Here is a 25,735-nt window from a genome sequence, read left to right as displayed (position 1 = left end):
AATCAAAATTTTATCATTAGAAAAGTCAAAATTTGAATAAATTTTTTTTATCATATATATATATATATATATAAGCACACATGTACATATATAATAAGATATGTAAGTTAATATACACACACAAAAAGAAATTAATTATATTCATATAGGGACAGGAATTGAGTCTCATATATTAATTTTTAAATAAATTAATAATTGATATGTAATAACTCACATTATTATAAAATTAATGATATAAAATGTACGTTGTGGTGAAAAAATATAGACACTTATATTTCTAAGCAAACAAGTTATAGATTCTAGTAAGACTAACATAAACATGCATAAATTTGGCGCGATTTCAGAGAATAACGCAAGTGGTGGAAGAAAATATTGCCCAATCAACTTTAATAACAACGACTCTCGTGCCTTAACAATGGTGAAAATTTTGTTCGGCCAAGCCTAACCAGACACACATTTAAGAGTAATATTTTCTTAAAAATTAAGCATTTTCTGTGATATTTGTGGGTTATATCTATAAAAAAATGTTTTTTTTTTTGGTTTCTTAAAATGAAAGTGTAATAAAAAAAAATGCTCATTCCTTACTACCTTATGAAATAATAACTTTTCATTTGCTATTGGATGAATGCCTTTAAAAAGTAAAAAATAAAAGTTAGTGATTCAAACGTGAAAATAAACAATCTAATAGAATTATCATTCGACTCCACATTCATTCAAATAAATCAAATATTACATTAGAAAAAAATTTAAGTTCACGTAATTTGGTCACAAAATTATACACAACTTTGTCATATGAAGTAAATCAACCAAGAATTTAGATTTGCTAAAATTGATGATCCTGTGAAATTGGTGCATTGTAAGACCAATTGGGATGTCTATATTAGTGATTTAAACCGTTTATCTCATGTGACAAGCTAATGCAAAAAATTAAGTTAATCATATACAAGTAATCATATGATCAAATAACATCTAAACCGTTCAAATTGACAATGTATTATTAAGATTTTCAACTTTAACAAATCCAAACTCACCCACCAAATGTATCAAAACGTCATTAGAGAGAATTGTGTCAGATTTTGAATAAAATTATATAATCTAAAATGAGTTTTTTGGCAAGGCCATTATTTCCGTAACTCAAACATGATACAATAAAATTGTATACAAAACCAGAATAAATAAAATAAAATTATATAGGTCTACAATGACATGGATGTGCCTAATTCAATTGTAACTGCAAAGATGCATTACAGCAATAACTACACTAATATATCATCCTTCCAACCAGCAATAACTACAGCAATAACTGCAAAGATGCCTAAAACTCTATTTTGAAAAAGAATCTTTGCTTGGTTTTAAAAAAAATGCATTATTGCATATTCAAGTTTCCCTACAATTTAAGGAGAGAAATAAATTTTTTTTAAAAAAAAAATTGTCACATCAAAAAATACTCCCATGTTAGTTTTCAAAAAACTTTGTCTGGTTTTCAAAATAACCAAACAAAAACTCCAAAATTTTCAAAACAATGAATTAGAAAATAGGAACCAAACACAATGATTGATTTCTCCGTGATCTGTTTGGCTCAGACCTTGAATACCTGGATTATTTTCTCTCAGCCTGGTTGATCAGTTCTGCTAAGGCGATTGAAGGGTGTCTACCATTCCCATGAGAATCAATCTGTCCAATTTCTATGGATTGAATTGCTTTGGCTACGAGATTCCTAGTTTCAATGAGGGAAGCTTGAGCGAGAGGGCTCCTTGTTGCAGCTGCCTCAAGAGCCTTTGCAGCCTTTTCAGCTTCAGCTTTCAATAACCTGTAAAATGTTATAAATCTATGAATAGAATCCTCAGATAAATCATAGCTAAACCAGCCTAACATATCAACGGGGACTCGACGTCAACTGAGAGAGGGCGGGGGGGGGGGGGGGGGGGGGTGGTTTGCAATTCATTTGACTTCTGCACTTCTGCATATGTGTAGTGACAGATGTACAGGTACAAACAATAACTCAGCCAGCCACCGATTGTTAGTGACTCAGGCTTGTTTGGTACAATTTATTATAAGCTAAAAGATAATAATCATAAAGTAGAAATTAAATGCATCCTTCCTCAGTTTCTCAACAATCAGCTTTTTCAGTTTATTTAAGATATTTTTGGCTTGTTAGAGCATCTTACATAATGGTTAAAAGTGTGCTCCAACTTCTTCATCAAATCTCAAGTGAGAGGCTATTTTTTCACAAATCAATGACGAACCAAATCTTTCACCAAATTCCCAACAGTCATATTTTCACTCAAATTTGATGAAATTTTGAAAAGAGTAAGGATTGGAGATGATTTTCTTTCACCAAAAATGGTTAAAACAAGTTTTTAGGAGAAGATCGAAAATTTTCAAAAATATTTGACCAAAAAATGAAAAATGAAAAATGAAAAAAGAGAAAGGATGATAGTGTTCTGTGTCAGATTAGCGGTTGTTTGGGAAGTGCTAGATTAGTATATTTTTTGACCTTTTACGTACAAACGTGAAATATGAGTTGGGTTTGAAATAATGTGGTAGAGAGATGATGTGACTTCAATATGATAATTGTGACCTAAATAGGATAATGTGCTAAAATAGCATGTGCTATTTTAGCACATGCCAAACAACCACTAAGCTTTTAATCAAATTTTCATTCAAATTCGATGAAAAAAAGATCAAAGACTGGAGGTCCTCTTAGTTGTAAGTAGAAGCTATACCAAACTCTCACATAGATTCCCAAAATAAAATAAAATAATTGATAAGTAGTCCCCATAAGCTGCACCAAACAAGCAGTGGATTGCTTCCATATTCTCTTAATTCCTTGTTAAATATATAATACAATATAATTGAAGAAGAATTGGCACTTACTTTGCTCGTTCAATGGCTTCAGTCTTCTTATTTTCAGCAGCTGCTCTCTCTGCTCTAATGTTCTTTATCATCTCTAGTTTGGAGCTTGCCAAAGGATCCTTAAATAAGGGCATATTACTTCTTAACCTAGTACGACGCTTTTGGCTTTCAGTCACATTCCCTGTGGAATAATCAGTGTCATTAGCTTTCTTCTTTGTGGGATTCTGTGTTCTGGGTTGTCTCTCACTACTTGGCCTTCTCTTTCGCTTCCTTTCTGCTCCAACTGGTGTGCCATGATATTTATAAAGGGCAGTGCAAACCCTGTCACGGTATGCCTAGTGGGAAAAGATAAAACTTGCTTAACAAACCATGTTTTGGCAAATTTAATGTGATATATAAAAAAAAGTCAAAAGGGTTCATTAACTTATAATGACTATCTCAATTACAGTGGGACAAATATTACTATCTTTCTTCTGATACTTTGCAATGAAATATACAGATTATCACCACAAATCACAAGTGAGCCTTGGGCCCAAAAGGGAAAACTTATATTCAGTCCAACTTACCAATCGTTTGATACTTCTCTCTCCACAAATAATCAGTAGATGTTGGGAACTTACACACAGGATAAAAGAGAGGGCAAAAAAAAAAAAAAAAAAAAAAAAGAAGTTGGAGAAATTCTATGTAAAAAGTAGCATAGAAGTTCAAGTCTTAAATCAGAAAACGGAGGGTATAAGGATTTATTCATTGGACATTCAATGGTGTATCACAAGACAAAAAACAAAGTAGGTTGAAACATCTACAAATCGATATCTTGGAATGTTAAGCTCCAATAATATGTTATAGATTTTTATCATCAACTTCATGAATTAATTTCAAGATATAAGGCTTTTCTTATTATAACACGCTCAAAAGGATCCCTCGTTCGTCCATCAAATATTCTACTTTTTTCTGTGTACTTGGATTCAATTCAAATACCCATCAATTAGCTGTTTGCACACCGTTTTCGTGCTAATGTAGTCTAAGGGGCATATGCATGGCTAGTACTAGTAATAAGTTAGTCATCCATTTAGGAATGGCAGCAAAACCCAGAGCTTGATAGGATTAGGCTACCACCCCTTTTTCAGAACATTTATGCTTCGCTTGTTTCAGCAGAAAATATTCTCCACGGAAACCTTTTTTTCCAGAAAATGTTCCATAGAGAACATTTTTCTATGTTTCATTACATTCTTCAAACTTATGTAATTAGTGGTGGTGGTGGCCGTGGCGTGGTGGTTTTAGTGGTGATGGTGGTGGAAAATATTTTCTACCCAAATAATTTTATTTTTCGTTGACCATGGAAAACATTTTCCATTTCCTGTTGTACCAAACACCAAAAATCAGCAGAAAATGTTTTCCGCATTTGGAGGGTTAGACAAAGTGAATTAAATGATCACTTGATGAAAAGCAAACAAGATGGACTAGGCCAAATAAACAGCATACATTCTCAGCAGAAAATGCAACATATGCCCTTGCAGGATCAGCCCATTTGGCAGAAATGGCCTCTGAAATTTTCCTCCTTTGCTCAAGAGAATTGGGTGCTCTCTTGCTACCTTTCGGTCTTGCCATTTTTCTACTTTGTTCAACACTCTCCAACCATTCCTGCTCGAGCTGTTCATCCAAGATCTCATAGGAGTCCCACTGCTTCTCTTCCTCACCAACAAATCCCTTTCTAGAAGCTTCTGCTATCAAATTCTGCCACTCAAAGTAGCAAGTTTCAGCCCATTTGGCAGAAATGGCCTCTGAAATTTTCCTCCTTTGCTCAAGAGAATTGGGTGCTCTCTTGCTACCTTTCGGTCTTGCCATTTTTCTACTTTGTTCAACACTCTCCAACCATTCCTGCTCGAGCTGTTCATCCAAGATCTCATAGGAGTCCCACTGCTTCTCTTCCTCACCAACAAATCCCTTTCTAGAAGCTTCTGCTATCAAATTCTGCCACTCAAAGTAGCAAGTTTCCTGCAGCTTCAGTTTTTCACGGCGCCTTTCCCACCCCATTTGCACTCCATTGCCAATTTTCATCCTTGTTTCTTCGCTGCACAATCAATAAAGAACATGGTAAATAAAGTGATTAAAGCAGTATGTGGAAAATTACAAACTGAAGGTCAAAAACTCAAAACTCCTGTTAGACTTAAAGAAGGCCCTAGTACAAATCCAGGGTAATGCCAAGCATCTAATTCACTGAATCTTCTCAATTTCCAAAATCTCATATTTGAAGAAGAAAACAGACTAATATTAACAATAAACAAGGCACAAATTATTACAAAATGAAGGAGGAAAAAATTAAAATAGTTTAGTCTTTTTCTGGCTTCAGCCTCCAAGAACCAACAAAAGAGAAAAACAAATATCAATTAACTGAACCCAAATGACTGAACCCATCTAAGATTCAATCTAAAAGACCAGAACATCAATTAACAAGACAAGCAGAATATCCAGGATTTTTTTGTTAGTGAATGTCCAGAAAGTTTATGAATAACCAAGTACTTGTAAATTCGATGATAGAAAGAAAAATAGCAGAACCAAAAATCGAAATAACAAGACGGAATGTCATGAGATTCTACCTCTGAGCATGTCCCAGGTTAACTAACTTCATCTTAACCTGCATAGGCTGTGTCAGTGAGATCTGCTACAAAGAATTTACATTAACAGGTTCAGTGCTGGCAGGGAAGGTACAAGAGAAAAGCAAATAGTTTTAAGAATTCATGAGAAATGTTTAACAGAAATTGAACCCCTATGACACCCAAGGGGTTCAAATTCTGTTAAACATTTCTCATGAATTATTGAACCCAACAACTTCAGATCAACTAAGGCTATTTGTGTTTCTCAATTATTTCGTCCATGAATTACTTAGAAACCGGACCAAGACATTTAGGCACTTGCTCTTGTTAGTTCTTCAGGTCTGTGAGAGGTATGCATTTCATTTGCATTGCTTGTGTCAAAAAAGAAGAAAAAAAAATTCAGTCAATTAATCCAATCACCGTTAAAATATAGGTCGAGAGATGACCTTATTTTTTGCTTGGAGATACACTTTATTTGCCTCCTTGGCATTTGTCTTCTCTTCTAGCTTTTGAAAGAACTGAAACAGCAAATGATAAAAAGACAGTAAAAAACATCAGCATAACAATAAATGAGTAAAACTGCAAATATAAATGGAGTGAATGGATCTGGACTTGCCTCTTTACGTTTTGCCGCTCTTTCTTCACACCTCAAGCTAAAAGAGGAGGGTACTGTGGGAGGTCGTACTTTGGGTCCAGATACACCTGAAGTCTTCAAATGGCTGCATAGTGTTAAATAAAATTTAGAATTCTTGCATAACATTGTTAGAGTAATTGTGTTGCATGAAATTTTGTCTAGGTTTTCTCACATGTGCTGAGGAAAAGTGATACTTGAATTGAAAAATTGGTTCCTATAAACTGTAATGGTATCACTGGCATGGATGGTATTGAAATATGTATTTTAATATGAAATAAATTAGGTATGAATAGTAACAAACAGAAGGCAGCATTACAGAAAGTGTAAGAGATGCTACTTCATTTTGGAAAGATAGTTTGTGGGTTCGACCATAAGAGTAGCCACTTTGTGTAAATAATGCCAAAGGTTAGGTTTGTATCCAATCTACCCCTAATAGACCCCAATCCTATGGGCGCTAAACTGGGAGTACTTTATTATTATTATTATTATTATTATTATTATTATTATTATTATTATTATTATTATTACATTTTTTAGTTTGCATCCACGCCTTATCTATCCCTTGTGCCAGAAACACAATACTAGCAAGACTTTTGGAACTTTCTTGGAGCTATTGTTCCTAGTATGCAATACAAAATCTCTACACTCAGTAGATAGCGATATGAGCATCTAATGAGAACTCTACAATCCACAACATAGGCAAATTAAGATCTTACTCTATCCCATGTGATTTCCCATCTGCTATCCTCCTTCCAGAAACTAAGATCTTGGCATTTGTCTTCTCTTCTAGCTTTTGAAAGAACTGAAACAGCTAATGATAAAAAGATAGCAAAAAACATTAGCATAACAATAAATGAGTAAAACTGCAGATATACATGGAGTGAATGGATCTGGACTTGCCTCTTTACGTTTTGCCGCTCTATCTTCACACCTCAAGCTAAAAGGGGAGGGTACTGTGGGACGTCGTGCTTTGGGTCCAGATACACCTGAGGTCTTCAAATGGCTGCATAGTGTTAAATAAAATTTAGAATTATTGCGTAACATCGTTAGAGTAATTGTGTTGCACGAAATTTTTTTTAGGTTTTCTCACATGTGATGAGGAAGAGTGATACTTGAATTGCAAAATTGGTTCCTATAAACTGTAATGGTATAACTGGCAAGGATGGTATTGACATATGTATTTAATATGAAATAAATTAGGCATGAGTAGTAACAAACAGAAGGCAGCATAACAGAAAGTGCAAGGGAAGCTACTTCATTTTGGATAGATAGTTTGTGGGTTCAACCATGAGAGTAACCACTTTGTGCAAATAATGCCAAAGTTAGGCTTGTATCCAATCTATGCCTCCTAGACCCCAATCCTATGGGCGCTAAACTGGGAGTACTTTTTTATTATTACTATTATTATTACTTTTTTTAGGTTGCATCCACGTCTTATCAATACCTTGTGCCAGAAACACAATACTAGCAGGACTTTTGGAACTTTCTTGGAGCTATTGTTCCTAGTATGCAATACAAAATCTTTACACTCAGTAGATAGTGATATGAGCATCTAATCAAAACTCTACAATCCACAACATAGACAAACTAAGATCTTACTCTATCCCATGTGATTTCCCATCTGCTATCCTCCTTCTAGAAACTGAGCAATCATCCACTGGTTTACTTCTGTAAACCATGAAATTAAACATTTTAGTGAAAGAAGACGAATATACATACACGTAGAAAAATGGCACAATTTTAAAGGGTTAAGCAAACAAACAACCTTCTTCTTTCTTCTTGAGGAGCTGTTGAAGAATGCACTGATAACCCATTTGCTGATGCCTGCAGTTTACCAAATACCAAAAACGTTATCTCAGCTATGTGTTACAGTGTGCACTAGCACGCTATTGCACATGCACAAAGCAGCAAACAAGGTGAATGAGGTGAAGGCAAGGAAGTAAAGTAAGCACCCTAGTTGGAATTCGTGGAGGATTTGAGCTGTCTCTGGATGTCTCTTCCATAACATTTGGTTCATTACACGCTGCATTTTGCTCCTCAAGCAATGCTGCAGGTTTCTTAGCACCATTTCTGTTGTAAAGGGCTTCGAAATAAGCTTTCCTCTGGGCAACTAAACCTGGCTTAGAAGATTTCTTAGCTTCTTCCAAGTACTGATTGTTAGAGAAACACGGCCGTTTTTCACACGCCAATGATTCCAACATGAACCTCCGAAATGAGATTGATGTTGTCAGGGCACAATAAGGATCTCCCTGTAATGAGATTCTTTCAAGTGTTTCTTAGTAAAATCATCAAAGCTCACACATGTATCCACTAATATATTTTAAATAGAATTGCAAAGACATACATACCCAACTCCAAATATAATCTACTTCAAGAACACATGTGATAGAAACATTTTAACAAGGTACCCTATTATTTTGTGATTCTAATAAAACATGGGCAAATTATAACAGTTGTGTCTATAATTTGACTCTTTAGTCAATTTAGTCATTGTAGTTCCCATTGTATTAATTTTGCCTCTTAACCTTTCACATTGTGTAAATTTAGTTCAATTGATAAACATCTGCTAAGAAATTAGACAAAAATCAAAGAGAAAATGGTACATTTAAAAAGTGAATTAATCATTTTAATCCATCAATCACTTCGAAATAGACTATTTTGCCCTTTGATTTCAGTTCAATTTCTAAATGGGCATTATCAATTACACTAAACTGACACAAAATGTGAAGAATTCAAGGGTAGAATTGATCAAATTAGAACTATCTATAAGAATGAAATTGACACAAGAAACAAACTACAAGACTACGGGTGTAATTTGCTGTAACAACATCGACTAAGCATTACATGAAATTCCCGTGCAATTGGTTGATGATTGCAGTTATTAGTAAAGAAAGGAGCACAAGAATCGGAAGAAGAAGAAGAAGAAGAAGAAGAAGAAGAAGAAGAAGAAGAAGAAACTATAACTAGCAAAAGGGACAAATCAAGAACTCAAATGAAAAACCAAATACTGAGAACAGTAACAAATCAAGTATTGTCAAAATAATATTAAAACAACGACAAAGAAATAGCAATCCCATGTCAGAAAAATCAAAACCCACTAGGGTTTTCTGTGAAAATGAAGAAGATTGTGTTTTTTGGACAAACCTCTTCGGGTTCAGTGGAAGTAGTGCCAGCAGGTTGAGAGAAGGATCGAACAAGACAAGTTGGCGATTCACCCATTTCTGTCTTTGCAGTGAAGAGAGAGAAACTCAAAGAAACTCAAAGAAACCCAAAGAAACCTACCCTATGATTCCCTGAATCCTCTTTCTTTCTCTCTGTATCTTCTTCGTATAGGGTCTTCTTTTTTTTGATTCTCTTATGGGGTCTTCTTTGCTCTTCTAAATCTTGGAATCTCCGAGAATGCAGTTCATTCACTTTGTTAATATATTCCATATTTAGATTATAGGCTCCTAACAGGTATGTTCAAACCCTGCCTTCTTCTCTCCCTCGCTTATTCTTTCCTTTTCTTCTTTTCCTTGTTCAAACCTTGCCTTTATTCTCTCCTGACCTTGTTCTTTCCTCTTCTTATTCTTTTCCTTGCACAGCAGTCCTCATAGCCTAGTGTCACTAGTTTGCCTTCACATTCACGATGGTTTTATTTTAAAAGATAGGTCAATTGATTAATAGTTTAAAAATTGGGGGAGGAGTTGGTGAAAACATTTTTTTACATTGCATACTTATTGATTTTTTTGTTTATTAATTACCCTTAAATTAATTTGATTTTGATATATTTTCTTTAAATTAGGATTTGTGAGAATTTATTTGATCTGTTTCAACTTAATTTTAAAATTCTTAAAATTTTGTTTGGAGATTTGAATTTAGAATGCAAAGAAACCAAATAATTCTTCTTGGATGGGATTTTTAATTTCTGTTACAATCTCAAATTGGTTAACATAGGCTTTGCCAATGTCCATATAGGAAAATTATATAATAGTCCTAAAGTATCACGTAACTATATTCCTTTACCAATCATCATTTATTATATTTCTTTATATTCTTCAATTATCCAATACAAATAATCAATATTCCACCTTTTCTACTAATTATACTACCATAATACAAATAATTAATATTCCACCTTTTCTACCAATTATACTACCATGAAACACCACGTGACCGTATTTCCGGACTACCGAATTATCACCCGTGCATATAAGACCTCGTTTGTGAATTTTTTATTTTTGCAATTTTTGATTTTTTTGGGGCTAAAATATGAGGTAAAAAAATTGATACACTTATGATATTTTTTTATTTTAGAAAAAAAGAATATTTAACTTTTTTTAATAATTTATTAATCTTTTAATAACTTTTTAACTTAAACTAAAATAAACACTTTCCAAACGAAAACGAGACCTAAGCTCTTAAACATTCTCCCCTTGCAAGTCAGTTTTTGAGTGTGAGTTTTACACGAGATTCATATCATTCTAGTTAAAATTTTATTTTGGGTGTTCCATGGCTTTTTAGTTGGATTGCAAAAAAATTAATTTTAACTTGAATTAATTTCTGATCTGAGAAAAACTTGGATTAATTTTTGAAAGGATTATTTACTTATAAATATAGCGCAACTCTCTTATTTAAAATAAACTTATCTATTTTTCAATTGGATCTATTTTTTATATTGTTTTTAGACTTTCAATCCTTACATAGTTGTTGGCTTTTTTGGCTTTCGAAGGTAACTTTTGTAATTATGAGCATGCCAGCAATGATCAATCAGTCCTTACAGAAAATTAATTGCCAACCAATTATCAGACGATTGTGTTTTAGTTCTTTCAACTTCAATGAAAAAGACTTTTACTGGTGACTTGATTTAGGAGAATTAAGCAAATAACAATTAAATGAAGAACAATTGAAGCATTTCATTAAGATGAAAACTTACAATGATCCAAACTCAGCCTCATAGAGGTTTACAGCAACAATCTACTTGAAACTACTCCTATGAATGAAGTGTAGTGCAAGAATTTTAAAGTGCAGAAATGTAAAGAACATGAAATGTAAAACTGGAAAGGAAATAAAGTAGAATAAGACTGGTTTTTTGGATCTGAGTCTGGGGGTTTTTTCTGGGGCTTTCTCTGTTATTTATACTTCTCAAGGATGACTATCGAACTGCATTTCCAACCGTCGAACTGCTCCTCCATGATCGTTGATCATGTTGCCTTATAATTAGCTCTACTATGCCATCACTTGCAGTTAGGCTTCCCTCATAATTTGGAATTTGAATGTGAGTAACCGTTGAAGCCACATCATTCTGCATCTCTTTGCTGATCTAATGCTACTCAGATCTCGTAATAACCGATGCTAACTGCCACGTGTACGATTATGATTGAAGACTTGAATAGTCTTCCTGTATTACCCTTATTCTGCCACGCGTCGAATTGTAATTGGCTTATACAAAATATGTAGCCATCATTACCCCCCGCACTAATATACCCAATACTTGGTGATATTAGTGGATCAAGGTCTTTTATCCACGTCTTAGAACGTGCATGGGTTTTGCATTCTTCTAGAAATGCAACTGTCATTCATCATTTGCATTAAACTCTCCTTCAATCTTTTGAACACCCCCACCACCTTAGTATTCGAACAGACTGATACATTTTTTATGGCCGAATCAATTTTCTCCTCCATTGATCGAGCACACGAAGAGTCATCTGATGATGTTGTTCCTCCTCGAAAGAACCTCCATGCATTAATTAGCCACCTTTACCCACCTTTCTATATTTAAGTCATGGAAGCCTTTGCAAACTATCAACCCTTGGACCACGAACACATTGCCCTTAATCCTTTGATTCAGAAAGTTACAAATATGGACATGGGAAGTTCTTCTTCTGATTCACCCTCAGACTACGAACAAACTACCCTCAATCCTTTGATTCAGAAAGTTACAAATATGGACATGGGAAGTTCTTCTTCACAATCCTCTGCATGGGATAAGGCTGTGGCTTCTTCTTCCTCTGGGGCTTCTGACTGGGCAAGCTGGTCGGAACCTGAGGCCTGTGATTTAAGGGAGCGAATTAACCATCACTTTGTTGAGTTCACTGATCCTTTAGAGTTCCCTTCCTATGCGCGAAGCTCGGTGGTTTACCCTTACGTGCCCATCGACCGATGACGCAATTTGGAGGACAATCTGCTTGTAGCATAGTACACATCTCCCATGCCTACAAAGATAGTGCACGCTACCCGACGCCCAAAAGAGGCACAAGGGTACAATCCATCGTTCTTAGCCCAGAAGGTGAAGCTTTGCTCTTCTGACTGGCTCGATTATATTAATGCCCTTGTTTCTTCTGCCCTTGCTCCTTCTCCTGAAGTGGAAGCTTCCATACCTCCTCCTCCGCCAAATCCTTGCTGGACAGAGAGACTGAGGCTTGCCCTCTCTGCGAATAAGGTCTTTCCTTCTTACAAGCCTCCACCTTTCCCTACTCCAGCTGAGCGGAAGCAAGCCCAACTTCTGCTTGCGGCCTTCTCTTACTTGTCTTTCAATGTTCTTGAGGACGACATCCCTCTCAAGAACCTTCGATGGGCTTGTGACATTCTGACTCGGGGTCACGTCCTCAACCCCCTCGCCCAAGCAGAGCTTCACATGTTTTTGGACCAATTCCCATTGTTTCTTCACTGGTATCGAACTTCTGTGGCCACCACTCAATCTTTGGACCAACTCTCATCCCTTCGAGTTCATGCCCAGTACGAAGCAGTGAACCTCATTGAAGAATTCGATAACTTCAAGAATAAAGATTTTGCGTACTGGGATGACTTGGATATGGACGAGCTGGAACAAGGATTGAAAGAAACATCGTTCGAAATAAAAGGCTGAAGAGCTCTTTTATCAAGTGAGAGCACATCAACTTCAGCAGCCAATTTTGGAAGAAATAGAGGATAGAATAAAGAAAGAACAGAAATTCATTGACCATAGCTGGACCAAATTCCATGATCTTGTTATTTATTATATTCCTTACTTTTATGAGCTCGAATTTGTACCCAAAGAGGGCCATTCGATGTAATTGTTTTTGCATTAATACAACTAAGTTGTTTGGCATTGTTTTATTTTGTCTCCGTTTGTCTTTAAAAGCAAATTTAGGGCTTCAAACTGAACAATCTTATCCTTCGAATCTGGATTCAATCGCTTTAAATGAAACACTAAAAAACCAACTTGAACTTTTCCAATTTATGGATTATAGTTGACAGTTTTTGCTGATTTTTATTTAGAATCAGTGCTTCGAATTTAATAATCTTGCCCCTTAAAGCTTGTTTTAATCATAACCAAAATATGGTCATGGTTAATACGATCAATCAGTTTTAAATTGACCATTTTTGTTTCGAACAACAGTCCATACTTTCAAAAATATGGAAGCCTTTTTTGAGGGCTGCACTGTTTTAGTCCGAAAAGACAATCCTTTCGGTATATATAAACCAACTATTGGTTTTGATGTTTCGAACACCAATTCCCATCCTTAAGGGGTATCAAGTTTTGCTTTGAAGGACATTACTCTCATTAAAAAGCCTAAAACAGGTTTTTAATCCCTTTGAAGTAAACAAATACTTGTGCATTCATACATCTTTAGGTATGGAATGTGCTTCAAAGGCGGCTTCTCAGTTTCGAAGCCGCTGTTATTTGACTTTTGGCACCAAAATCTGGTTTCGAAGCCAAATATTTTATTCCGAAGCTGACATCAACATCTGGGATGTGTTTTTCCCTCCAAAAGTATCAATATTGAAGGAAACTCTTCGTATTTGTACCTTTAGTACTTTACGAATTACACGATATATTTTCAAGACACAAAAGTTCTTTAAAACCCTTTTATTTCGTGTTCTGAAATCACTCGCTCACTTAACACATAAACCCTTCTCCTCTATTAACTCTCTCTTCCTCGCTGCTTGCTACTAATGTATTCTTCTTCTCTGAAAGAACTTGCTGGCGATCGTATAAGCCCAACCATGGCTTTGAAAAGATGTATCGATGAAGAAATCGCCAAGTTAACAATTGATGGGTCAAGTGCCATAGATGGACGCCTCTTTGTTCCTCGTCACAGCCACAAACAAGAATATGTCCTCGATCCTATCTTTCGAGAAGCTCCTGCTCAACTTCCAGCTTTATACCCTCGCTTGGAGGACCACTTTCTTCTCTACGAAGGAGGGCTCGACTGGGGAAATTGGAGAATGACCCGACCTCACCGTTGCTGGCCGACATTGAGAGCTGAATGGGAGGAATGGTATGAGAGAGTTGTGCCTGCAAGAGAAGATGACATGCAAGAGCTTTGTATTCTCGATGCCCTTCGTTTTTTCAAGTTTAGCATTCCTGAAGACCCTTTTTTAATTCCTACTGCTCTTTACTTTTGGAACATGGCTTTTAATTTTTTTCAGTTTCGGTGTGGCATGATGGCCCCCACCGTTCTTGATATCTGCCATCTCCTAGGGCTTTCACCCCTTAGTACTCTTTTTACACCTGGCTATCCGGACCTTCTTGTGAAGTTTCCCCTTCCATCCTTAAATTCCTCCTATAGTGACTTTATAAAGGCTGAAAACAAAAGGGTAGGCCCCGTGAGAGATAGAGAACTTTTTTCCTTTATTTTATACTAGCTGTGTAAGTTTCTCTTTTGTACATCATCTCAAAGGATTATGCCTGAATTCGCCCCACTTGCGAAGGCACTTGTTTTGAAAAAATGCATAGCCCTGGCTCCTTACCTCTTAGGCCATGTTTATAGAGCATGTTCCCAATTTTGTGAGAAACCTCTTGATGTTAACCAAGGGGGTCCCCTTTGAGTGCTCCAACTCTGGCTCCTTGCTTACTTCACTGATTTGCATCCTAAATGCTTAAAATTCCTTGTTTAGGACCCTAGCACTTATGGGGAGAAATATGCTAGAATTATTCTTTATCCTGCTTCCTTTGCCTACTACCTCACTTTTTTTTCACCAACTTCCTATTTTTTCATCTGCCACCTTCTTTTGCCCCTTTGATGTTAACAAAGGACCTACTTGGCTGCAAACATTCTTAGCTGATAAAGAGTGCTCCACCCCACCCTACAAAGACATGTGGGCTTCTATTTTGCTGCCGAGGGAGCTGTTCATTGGCACTTTAAACCCTTGAGCTTATAAGTGTTTAGCTGAGGTGTACTGCCCTTCTCAATTTGCCAGGCAATTTGGGTTAACTCAGGGGATTCCCATTCCACTTTGCAGCCTCTCGAATGTCCATTTTACAGCCAGAGACTTGAGAATACCCAAATCAAAACTGGAAGAGGCAACATTTAAACGTTAAAAGAATTGAGTGAGTTCAAATTTGTCCCCTTCCTTCCCTCTAGCTTGGCTCTGAAAAGATTTCAAAACTGGTGGACAGCCAATATGGAAGTGCGCTTATCTGTACACCCTCATGATTTACTAATAGGGTTAGGAGTGCCTTCGAAGGCTTAATTAACAACAGTTGAGAACATTCCCTCTCTTTACACAGCTGCCAAAACTACTCATGCAGCCTCACCCTCTCCTGCTAGAGTTACCAGAGCTGCTTCAAAAAGGGGTAAGTATTTTCAGGTTTCTTTTTCCTTAGACTCTTTTGTTTGTTTCCTTTACATTCATATCTCTTGGTTCAGGGTCTCCACAAGAAGAGTCTCCTAAAAGAGCTGAAACTTTAGCTACTCTCAAAGACAAACAACAACAGAAAAAAAAAGGAAGCTAATACTCCCTCTTAAAGAATCTGAATCTCAGACTGAAGAGAAAGAGATGGAGGAAGAGCAAGAAATACCATTACAGAGAACAAAAAGGAAAAAGATGATTGTCTCTCCTTCTAACTTGGTCGAAGACCCTTCTCATGAGACAACTGTCAAAGCAGCAGAAAAGGAACTTACCCCTGAAAGGTCTGAATCCCAGATTGAAGAGAGGGAGACTAAGAAAGAACAGGAAATACCATTACCAAGAAGAAAGAGAAAGAAGATGACTGTTTCTCCTTCTGATTTGGTCGAAGACCCCAGTCATGAGGCGGCTGCCAAAGCAGTAGATGAGGAATATTCCAGAGAAATAATTGTTTTTCAAAGAGCTGAGAAGAGACGGCAGCAGCAATTCTTAAGAGATGAAGCAGCTGCTGCTGATGCAATCCAAAGGGAAACTGCAAGAAGGCAACATATTGATGAGCACTATTCCCTTCGTAGCTCTCCCATTGTTGCTATCACTTCTGAAACAAGTAACTTCTTTCATGCCTCTGCTGTTTTTCCTTGTCAAATTTTTGGTATTGAGACTTGACATTACTTTGTACTTCTTCTTTTGCAGCAACAACTACTGAGCTTATTCTTCCAATAAGGACTCCCTCAGTTTCAGTTGAAGTTGATCAATTGCAAAATTATCCAATACAAATAATCAATATTTATTATACTTCTTTATATTCCTCAATTATCTAATACAAATAATCAATATTCTACCTTTTCTACTAATTATACTACCATAATGCAAATAATTAATATTCCACATTTTTTACCAATTATACTACCATGAAACACTACGTGACTGTATTTCCGGACTATCGAATTATCACCCATGCATATAAGACCTCGTTTGTGAATATTTTATTTTTGTAATTTTTGATTTTTTTTGGGCTAAAATATGAGGTAAAAAAATTGATATACTTATGATATTTTTTTATTTTAGAAAAAAAGAATATTTAACTTTTTTTAATAATTTATTAATCTTTTAATAACTTTTTAACTTAAACTAAAATAAACACTTTCCGAAAGAAAACGAGACCTAAGTCTCTTAAACACTCTCCCCTTCCAAGTCAGTTTTTGAGTGTGAGTTTTACACGAGATTCATATTGTTCTAATTAAAATTTTATTTTGGGTGTTCCATGGCTTTTTAGTTAGATTGCAAAAAAATTAATTTTAACTTGAATTAATTTCTGATCTGAGAAAAACTTGGATTAATTTTTGAAAGGATTATTTACTTATAAATATAGCGTAACTCTCTTTTTTAAAATAAACTTCTCTATTTTTTAATTGGATCTATTTTTAATATTCTTTTTAGACTTTCAATCCTTACATAGTGTTGCAAGATTTGTTCTTTGTTTGACATTAGTGTAGGGAAAATTTTGAAAAAAAATCCAGATAAACCCTACGAATTTTGTGGCAGATGAACACTACATGGACATCTCTAATCCTTACTAAAATTCAAATTTGAATAAAAAGTCATTTGATTCCATAAATTTGAGTCCACTTTTCAAAAAATTAAATTTTTTATTTTTTTATATATTTTTTTAATAATTTTTTTTAATATTTTACACAATTTTTTTTATTATTTTTTAAATATTATCTAATTTAAATATACTTAAAAATATAATATTTGTAATAAAAAAAAAACTAAAAAAATTTATCAAATACAAAAAATATAAAAATTTATACATTTTTATATTTTGTTATATTTAAAGATTTTTGTATATATTTTTTAATTTTAAGTATATTAAACTTAAGTGAATTAAAATATTTAAAAAAATTTAAAAATAAAAATTAAAAATTTTTAAAACTATTTTTGAAGACTTTGGTGATTGCAATCTCTTAAATTTCTTCACTCATTACTTAAAAACTAAAAAATTGAACGCTTTTATCCAATCTTTCCACTATCATGCTTTTCTCTAATTTATAGTAGGGGTGCAACTCGGGCGGGTTCGGTCGGGTTAGGGGTTTACCCAAGCCCAACCCGAATTGTGTTTGGCAGTGCCCAAGCCCGCCCAAGCCCGACCATCAACCCGAGCATGGCTGCCCAAACCCGGACCAAGCTTTATAATTTGAACTCGGGTTAGCCCGAATTGCACTAGACAACAAAAAGCTTCTGCAATGGTGCTTCTCCAAACAAGCCCTCTAGAGTGCCTACTCTGTTTGAAGAAGCTGCTGGAGTTTGGTGGCACTAGCTTGTTTGAGTTGAAGACACAGATCACACTTTTAAGAAACAAAGTTAGCCATTGCCATTGGGATGGGACACTCAAGCCAGCCAAAAAAAAAAAACATTAAGGACATCTATTTAATTTAATTTATATAGATCATATAATTTCTATAATATATTAAATGCAATTCGGGTTCAGGTTGCTCAGGTTAGCCACTGATTTTGCCCAGGCCCGGCCCGAATTACAATTCGGGCATCAAAAATCTGCCCAACCTCGTCCAGATTACAAAATATTGTTGCCCAAGCCCTAAAAAAACTTGGGTTGGGCACGGGTTGCTCGGGTTGAGCCCGCCCAAGTTGCAGCCCTAATTTATAGCTTCCACTCAAACTACAACACTCATCAGTCTTACTCACATTTAAGTTTATTCATTGAATATGAAACTTTTTACCAAAACTTCTACTCAACTTGAGTAAAAATATAAGTAATAACAACAAAAACAGAACATTCCATGAGGCATAATATAAAATTGTTGCACAAAATTTATATATATATATAAAAAGAGTTTGTACACATTCATACATTGAAAATGTTAATTTCATGGACTCATTATAAAATAAGGCATGAACATCCTAAACAATCAATGAGAAACAAAATTAGAAAAACAAAATAAAAATGAAACCAACACAAAATATTTAAAGAGAATAAAATACTAAATTGAAAAGACTACTCTCTTTTTCACTACATTGGAGGAGAGAAAATATTAAACTCACTAACATGGAAATCTAACCACTAAATTAACCCTAATAATTGATTATACATTCAACTACTCGTTGAACATTAATGTCCAAAACCTTGGAAGTGCCACTAGCTTTAGGTATAGTTATATACAAAACCCCATCTTTAACCTCAGCTTTAATCTTCTCAAACTCAACATTCTCAGTTAAAGCAACTCTACTACTATACCTACCTTGGCTCTTTACAGACCACTCTTCATTTTCTACCTCGCTTTCTTGGCCATTTATGTCCTTGGCCATTTTCTCAGCCATGACAACCAACATTTTCTCTTCAACATAGACCTTCACATCATCTTTGGTCATACCGGGCATGTCGAATCTCATCTTGTACTCTCCCTCTCCTTCCTTTATCTCCCATGGAGTCCTTCCCCTGCTGTACTCGCCGGTCTCAGTTAATGTCGGCGACGGCCACCCGTTGGTGTAGACAAAAGGGTCTTCCATCATCCTCTCTATGGTTTCCATCATTTGTTGCACTGTCCTTGCTGTTGAAAATCTATCCCACAACCCTGCATATAATGAAGGGTCAAAACTACACTATATAGATATTAGGAAAAATTAGTTTAAAGTCTCTCTCTCATTTTTAGTAATGAGAGAGATCCACAATAATATTTTGTGATGTCTAAGGTCCATCACACATTCCCATACATCTCCCTCCATATCTAATCTTCCTGGAGAAAAGAACGCAGAGACTGATCTTTGAATTCGAGATTTTAAAGTTTGGTTTTCTTCCTCGTCGGATAATTTGACAAAGGCGTCCAGCTTCGGAACGACCACTATATATACATACACAAACTCCTCCTCCATCCATTTTCTAAGGTTTTCAAAGATTTCGAGCCCAAACCTCTTTCGCCACGGAGAGGAGTAAGTGCCTTTTCACTCTATCCATCTATCTATATCTATGTCTATATCTATATATATATATATATATGTATATGTTTGTGGTTGCTTAGATCTGTATCTATGTGAATTTTTTGCTATATGGTTTTCTATATATTCGTAGATCCATTGAAGATTTGAATTTTCTGATCTAAAAATGTTTCATTCTTTGTACTTGTTATTTTATTGAGTCTTCAATTGATATCCGTAATTCAATTTTTCATGTAGTGCTAAGAAATCTGAGAAATGTGTATTTTTTTTTTCTTCTGACCCAAACACCACCCCTGTTTATTTCTGAAATTCTTATTAGATTGGATGAGCTTGATTGTGAACTCAGATCACAATTGGCTAGGCTTCAATGAACTTGATCTTGGCTGGCCAGAGTCATTGCGAACTGGCATCTCACTCCCATGAACTCAATTATGAGATCTGATTTAAGATTGTGAAGACACATCCAAGGCTAGGGTTTCTTGGATCAATGTACGATCACCAAGGACTATTCATAAAAATACAACTCTGCTGCAAATAGAGACAATATCTCTAGTTTCAATCCAGAGAATTTCTCTGGTTTAGACCAGAGAAATTCTCTGAATTGAACGGGCATCTTCTTCTCAACATCTAGAAGGTTCCACACGAGCATTTGCACCCTGAATATGCCTATGAAGAGGCCGATGTTTACATTTTGCAAAAGAAATTGTAGCTGTAGCACACAAATATCTGGTAAGTTTTGGAATTTGGAGTAGGGACAAACTATTCTATTCATGGAGAATTTCTTGTTAGAACTAAATTTAAGTGGAGAAAACTTTATTTGAAATTTGTGATTGTTGACTGCTTCAGTATTATTTTGTGGGTTTGTTAGTAAAGATTGCATTATTGGCTTACATATTACACAAAGTCAGAGAAGTTCGTTGTGAATAGAGCTAGAGAAATTTGTGAACTCAGAGAAATTTTCTTTGACTCTATCCACAAATTTTCTCTACACAATTTTCTCTGGATAAAGCCACACAAAGCCGCACACCTTTCTCTACACAATTTTCTCTGGATAGAGCCACACAAATTCTCTACACAATTTTCTCTGGATAGAGCCACACAAAGCCACACAATTTTTCTTTACACAATTTTCTCTGGATAAAGGCACATAAAGCCACGCATTTTTCCCTGGATAGAGCCACACAAAGCCACACAAATTTTCTCTAACACAATTTTCTTTGGATAGAGCCACACAAAGTCACAAAAATTTTCTCTACACAATTTTCTCTGGATAGAGCCACACAAAGCCACACAAATTGTCTCTAACACAATTTTCTCTAGATAGAACCACACAAAGCTACACAAATTTTCTCTACACAATTTTCTTTGGATTTCTTTGGTACTCAGAGAAAATTGGTCAAAATGGTGGTTGTTCAATTTTCTCTAGTTTGTTGTTGTCTAAATGGCTTACAGTCTGGTTTTTCTCTGGAGAGAATTTCTCTAGAGAGAAAATCTATGGGAGGTCCAGAGAAATTCTCTAGGAAGTGCAGAGGAATTCCCAGAATTTCTTTGGAGAGAAAATCTCTGGGAGGTCCAGAAAAATTTCCAGAATTTCTCTTGGGTCGAATTTTCTCTAGATCGATGTTGAAAGACCATAGACATTATGACAATGTTGGGTGTCCTTTATGCTATAAAATCTTAATACCAGGGATCTTAAAAAAAAAATCCCCTAGATATTAATGCATTCCTAATAATTAAATAATAAAATTATACTTTTTACCATTGTAGTTTTGCTTCAATGTATTTTTATCACTATGGTTTCGATTAGATAAATTATACTTTTTACAATTATAATTTTACTTAGATGTACTTTAATCACTATAATTTCAATTTAAATAATGTTGGTCTTTATATTTTTAATTCAGTTTCAATTTCATTATTTCATTTAAGTTAATAGTTAAAATTTATGATTTTTGAAAACATGTTAATTATGTAAACTAGATTTGAAGTCTATAAGAAGGCACTTGACACTTCTAACTTGGAGGTGCCCTTTGGGTTGGAGCCCAAGGGGACACCGACTGTTGGGGTGGGCCATATTGGACCATATTTCCCGGTGGGAGCTGGGCAGAGCATCTAACATATCGATCAAACTATCACAACCTGTCTTTGGTGTGGAAATGCTTGATCGTGGATGAACACTGAAGCATCCTTGATCTCAAAAGATGTGGATTTACTTACCATGTCCTCCACATATTTCATTTTGTTCAATGAATGATCTTTATTGACCGGACATCTTTCTTTCTTTCATTCTTCTTTCATCATTTCTTTGGTGATGAAAATGCTTAATGTCTGTACTTGCTGACATTTTATAATTTTTCTATGCTACTTTTTTTTGTGTTTCAGTGACTACATGTTGTTTGGCAAGAGAGGGCTTGAACTCACTTCGTGAAAGAAAAGATGGATTTGACATCGTAATCAGTGATGTCAACATGCCTGACATGGATGGGTTTAAGCTTCTTGAGCATGTTGGTCTTGAGATGGATCTTCTTGTCATCAGTCAGTACTTGTGATTAATATTTGAAGCTTTGTTGTGATTGCTAGATTTTCTTGTTCTCTTCCATTCATGTCTATTGAAACTTTTATTTCTAACGCTTTTACATTCTTAATCTTTGCAGTGATGTCTGTTGACAGGGAAACAAGCAAAGTAATGAGAGGTGTCCAACATGGGGCATGTGATTATCTTCTCAAGCCTATAAGAATGAAAGAACTACGTCATATATGGCAACACGTCTTTAGAAAGAGGATACATGAAGTGAGAGATATTGAAGGTCATGAAGGCACGTATATATGGTATATATTCCTACATATATTAGGTATTGATTTCTTATATATATTAGGTATTGCCATAATTAGGTCTCTTATAGGATACTCTTGCTTGTAGTTAGATTTCTAGTAGGATACTCTTTCTCAGCTTATATATACAGGCCTTCTATTGTATAATATAATTCATTCAATACAATACATATTATTCTCTCACTCTCTGCTATTCTAACATGGTATCAAAGCTATAGGTTAAGCTCTTAGTATTCTTCGCTTCACCGGCGGGCAGCAGCCTTGCCTTGGCGGACTGCCGGACCTCAACCTATTCCGCTGTCATATTTTCCTGTTAGTATCGATTCGTGGTGATCTCTTCCTTTTGTCTGCTGTTTATTCCTACTCCAAATATCTCTATCATAATTTTTTACTCGCAATACAGTTTTTTCTTCACTCTATCTTTTCCTCTACTTCACCCTCAAATTGGTTTCTCTCTTCCAGCCTATTTGAGTTTGATGGGGGATATTACTGTATCATGGTGAGTATGGTTATACACCATACAAACCACCTAAGCCGTCTCCTATGGCACACAACTTAAGTCGCCCCTTGTGGCGCACAACTTAAGTCGTCCCTTGGCGCACCACCCAAGCCGCCTCCTTTGGCGCACAATCCAAGCTGCACTTTCTGGCCCACAACCCGAGCCGCCCCTCTTTGGCGCACAATCTAAGCCGCTTTCTTTGGTGTACCACCAAACTCGCTCCCTGGTGTATCATCCAAGCTGTCTCCTGGCACACCCAGTCATTTGTTGCCATTATCATTCAGCACTATGTCATAAGTTACGTGTGTGCCACGCTTGCTAGTTCAACATCAGTTCTCTACATCGGTCCAACATGACCCGTTTAAACTGTCCTGGCATTGATTCTGGTTAGCTTCTACATCGATCCGGCATGACCCCTTTAAACTGTCTCGACATTGATTCTGGTAAGCTCCTACATCAGTTCGGCATGACCCCTTTAAACTGTCCCGACATTGATTTCGGTTAGATCCTACATCGGTCCGACATGACCCTTTTAAACTGTCCTGACATTGATTCCGGTTAGCTCCTACGTCTGTCTGGCATGACCCCTTTAAACTGTCCCGACATTGATTACGGTTAAATCCTACATTGGTCCAACATGACCCTTTTAAACTGTGTCGACAATTATTCCGGTTGGCTCTTACATTGGTTCGGCATGACCCCTTTAAACTGTCCTGGCATTAGTTCCAGCCAGTTCCTACAATGGTCCAACACAACCATAAACTGTCTCTCGGCATTAGTTCTAGCCAGTTTCTATATCGGTTTGGCATTACCTTAAATTGTCCCGGCATTAGTTTCAACCAGTTCCTACAATGGTTCGACACGACCATAAACTGTCTCCCGGCTTTAGTTCCAGCCTCTGATCTATTTCAAACGCCCTTGTGCTCCCGTTCGGATTTTGCAATCTATTTGCCTTTTATTTTATTTAGTTTTATTTCATGTTTTAGTTTCTCTCTCCAAACTCAAGATGTTTATCTTCCTTGAGTTTGAGGGGGGATGTTAACGTATATATGGTATATATTCTTACATTTATTAGGTATTGATTTCCTAGATATATTAGGTATTGCCATAGTTAGGTCTTTTATAGAATACTCTTTCTCATAGTTAGATTTCTAGTAGGATACTCTTTCTCAGCCTATATACACAAGCCTTCTATTGTATAAGACATATCATTCAATACAATACATTTTATTCTCTCTCTCTCTACTATTCTAACAAAGGCTATAAAGAAACTTAGATGATGAGACATGGATTAGACCAATCTGATGATGGGAAGTTGTTCGGTGGAGGTGACTTGACTTCAGAAAAAAAAAGAAAAGATGCTGAAAACAGGCATGACGACAAAGACTTTGTTGATCCTTCTTCAGTGAAGAAAGCTAGAGTAGTTTGGACTGTCGATCTGCATCAGAAATTTGTCAAAGCTGTAAATCAGATTGGATTCGATAGTGAGTTTATTATGACCTTTCCTTTAAAGTGGGAATCAGAAGTCCTACTGATTCTATTTTGTTTTTTTTCTTTTTGTTTTTGTTTTTGGTAAATTATTACAACTAAGTGGGAGAGAAGACCCACATGCAGGTGAAGGGAATTCGAACCCTTGACCTCCTAGGTGCAACTCTGTAGTTACAGTTGTTTGCAATCTAATTGGTTTTCTGTTATTCGGCTGTTGTGTTCTAGAAGGTGATGATTTTCATCTTTGTTTGGCAGGAGTTGGTCCTAAAAAAATTCTTGACTTGATGAACATACCATGGTTGACAAGAGAAAATGTTGCTAGCCACTTGCAGGTGATACTCGTAACTCTTGCTCAAATATTAGCTGGAATTAACTATCGACGTGGGGAGGTGTTAGTGATGAAAATATATATATTGACAATCGCATTGGTTTGTTTCATATATTTTTACATTCGTGATTAGGGGCTAGCGGGTTTTGAGTGCTGTTGGGGAGTGGGTTTAAGAACCTATTTACGTTTTGTTGGTTAACTTTTTACATTGGTTGTCTTTGGAGAGTAGTATTGTGCTTCATCCTAATTATCTGATATTATGGGTTCTCATATTTTATATAAATGTCTACCTAATTCCACTTGTGCCTTTCTTAAGTAGATTCTATTACTAAGCTCACCATCTATGATAGACCGCACTCATTCTGTGAATGATACCTTCTTCCATTAAAATTAAAATTAAGTACATGTGTTTGAATGATAGCTCTGAAGATTGAAGGGAAATATGCTATCTATTTGATACTCACTGGAAATTTGACAGAGATATTTTCATTGTACAAAAATACCGCCTCTACTTGAGTAGGTTACAGAAGGAAAACGGGCTAAAGGCTTTGTTTGGTGGGGTAAAGCAATTGGATTTATCTTCAAGAGACGCTGCTGCAAGTCTTGGCCTTTAGAATTCGATCAATATGAAACAAAGTGATGCTGCTAGCGAGATCTATGAAATATCTAGCAATAAGGCTCTTGTCCAGAATGTCGATCCCAAAATCCACGAAGGTGATCTAAAAGGTATTGTTTCATTGCCAATGGCAGAACCCAAGAAAGCTCCGGTTCATGATATTCCCGATCCTCCATTACAACATATAAGACTTTTGCAACCAAACTAAAACCATTATTTTGGTCTCTAAATGATTTTTGTGACAAAATAAAATTCAACACTAAAAAAATCACTAAAAATGCGCCTAGTAAAGTCTTTAGCGCTAATTTTTGAAAATGCGCTGAAAATGACAATTAGCGAC

General features: G+C 35.8%; 2 protein-coding genes and 1 pseudogene across 10 annotated transcripts; 1 reads left to right on the top strand and 2 right to left on the bottom strand.

Annotated features, from left to right (window-relative positions):
- Nucleotides 1-1,054: 1,054 nt before the first annotated feature.
- LOC114280029 (uncharacterized) lies at nucleotides 1,055-9,714 on the bottom strand. 9 transcript variants are annotated; one of them, XM_082897859.1, is made up of 12 exons: nucleotides 9,229-9,714; nucleotides 8,037-8,333; nucleotides 7,850-7,908; nucleotides 7,684-7,752; nucleotides 6,985-7,087; nucleotides 6,801-6,895; nucleotides 6,067-6,169; nucleotides 5,897-5,968; nucleotides 5,454-5,518; nucleotides 4,339-4,927; nucleotides 2,878-3,191; nucleotides 1,055-1,810 (listed from the first exon to the last, which is right to left on the bottom strand). In XM_082897859.1, exons 1-12 carry the CDS (start codon nucleotides 9,301-9,303, stop codon nucleotides 1,600-1,602), a joined length of 2,052 nt encoding a protein of 683 aa, XP_082753985.1. In that variant the 5' UTR covers nucleotides 9,304-9,714; the 3' UTR covers nucleotides 1,055-1,599. The 9 variants fall into 9 exon arrangements, with proteins under 9 accessions (XP_082753985.1, XP_082753991.1, XP_082753986.1 ...); XM_082897865.1 differs by having other exon boundaries at nucleotides 4,372-4,927; XM_082897860.1 differs by having other exon boundaries at nucleotides 5,454-5,515.
- An 8,964-nt stretch (nucleotides 9,715-18,678) lies between these two features.
- Nucleotides 18,679-19,569, bottom strand: LOC145789123 (small heat shock protein, chloroplastic-like). Its single transcript, XM_082897415.1, has 2 exons — nucleotides 19,401-19,569; nucleotides 18,679-19,271 (listed from the first exon to the last, which is right to left on the bottom strand). The coding sequence occupies exons 1-2, from the start codon at nucleotides 19,567-19,569 to the stop codon at nucleotides 18,772-18,774; spliced, it is 669 nt and encodes a 222-aa protein (XP_082753541.1). The 3' UTR covers nucleotides 18,679-18,771.
- A 1,557-nt stretch (nucleotides 19,570-21,126) lies between these two features.
- On the top strand, nucleotides 21,127-25,603 carry LOC145804006 (two-component response regulator ORR26-like; annotated as a pseudogene).
- Nucleotides 25,604-25,735: the final 132 nt, after the last annotated feature.

Source organism: Camellia sinensis, chromosome 12, assembly GCF_055761805.1.
Source record: "Camellia sinensis isolate YWXY chromosome 12, ASM5576180v1, whole genome shotgun sequence".
Classification (NCBI taxonomy): domain Eukaryota; kingdom Viridiplantae; phylum Streptophyta; class Magnoliopsida; order Ericales; family Theaceae; genus Camellia; species Camellia sinensis.
The sequence above is the reverse complement of the archived record's forward strand: the minus strand, read 5'-3'. Positions and strand labels throughout refer to the sequence as shown.

Bases quoted from the DNA above. Each gene is read 5' to 3' on its own strand.
- LOC114280029 (XM_082897859.1), bottom strand. From the start codon at position 9,303: ATGGGTGAATCGCCAACTTGTCTTGTTCGATCCTTCTCTCAACCTGCT. The intron at 8,334-9,228 runs GTTTGTCCAAAA...ATCTCATTACAG, and splicing joins CTTCCACTGAACCCGAAGAG to GGAGATCCTTATTGTGCCCT. The intron at 4,928-5,453 runs GTAGAATCTCAT...TTGATTGTGCAG, and splicing joins AACCTGGGACATGCTCAGAG to CGAAGAAACAAGGATGAAAA.
- LOC145789123 (XM_082897415.1), bottom strand. From the start codon at position 19,569: ATGGAGGAGGAGTTTGTGTATGTATATATAGTGGTCGTTCCGAAGCTG. The intron at 19,272-19,400 runs GTGTGATGGACC...CATTATATGCAG, and splicing joins GGAGGGAGATGTATGGGAAT to GGTTGTGGGATAGATTTTCA.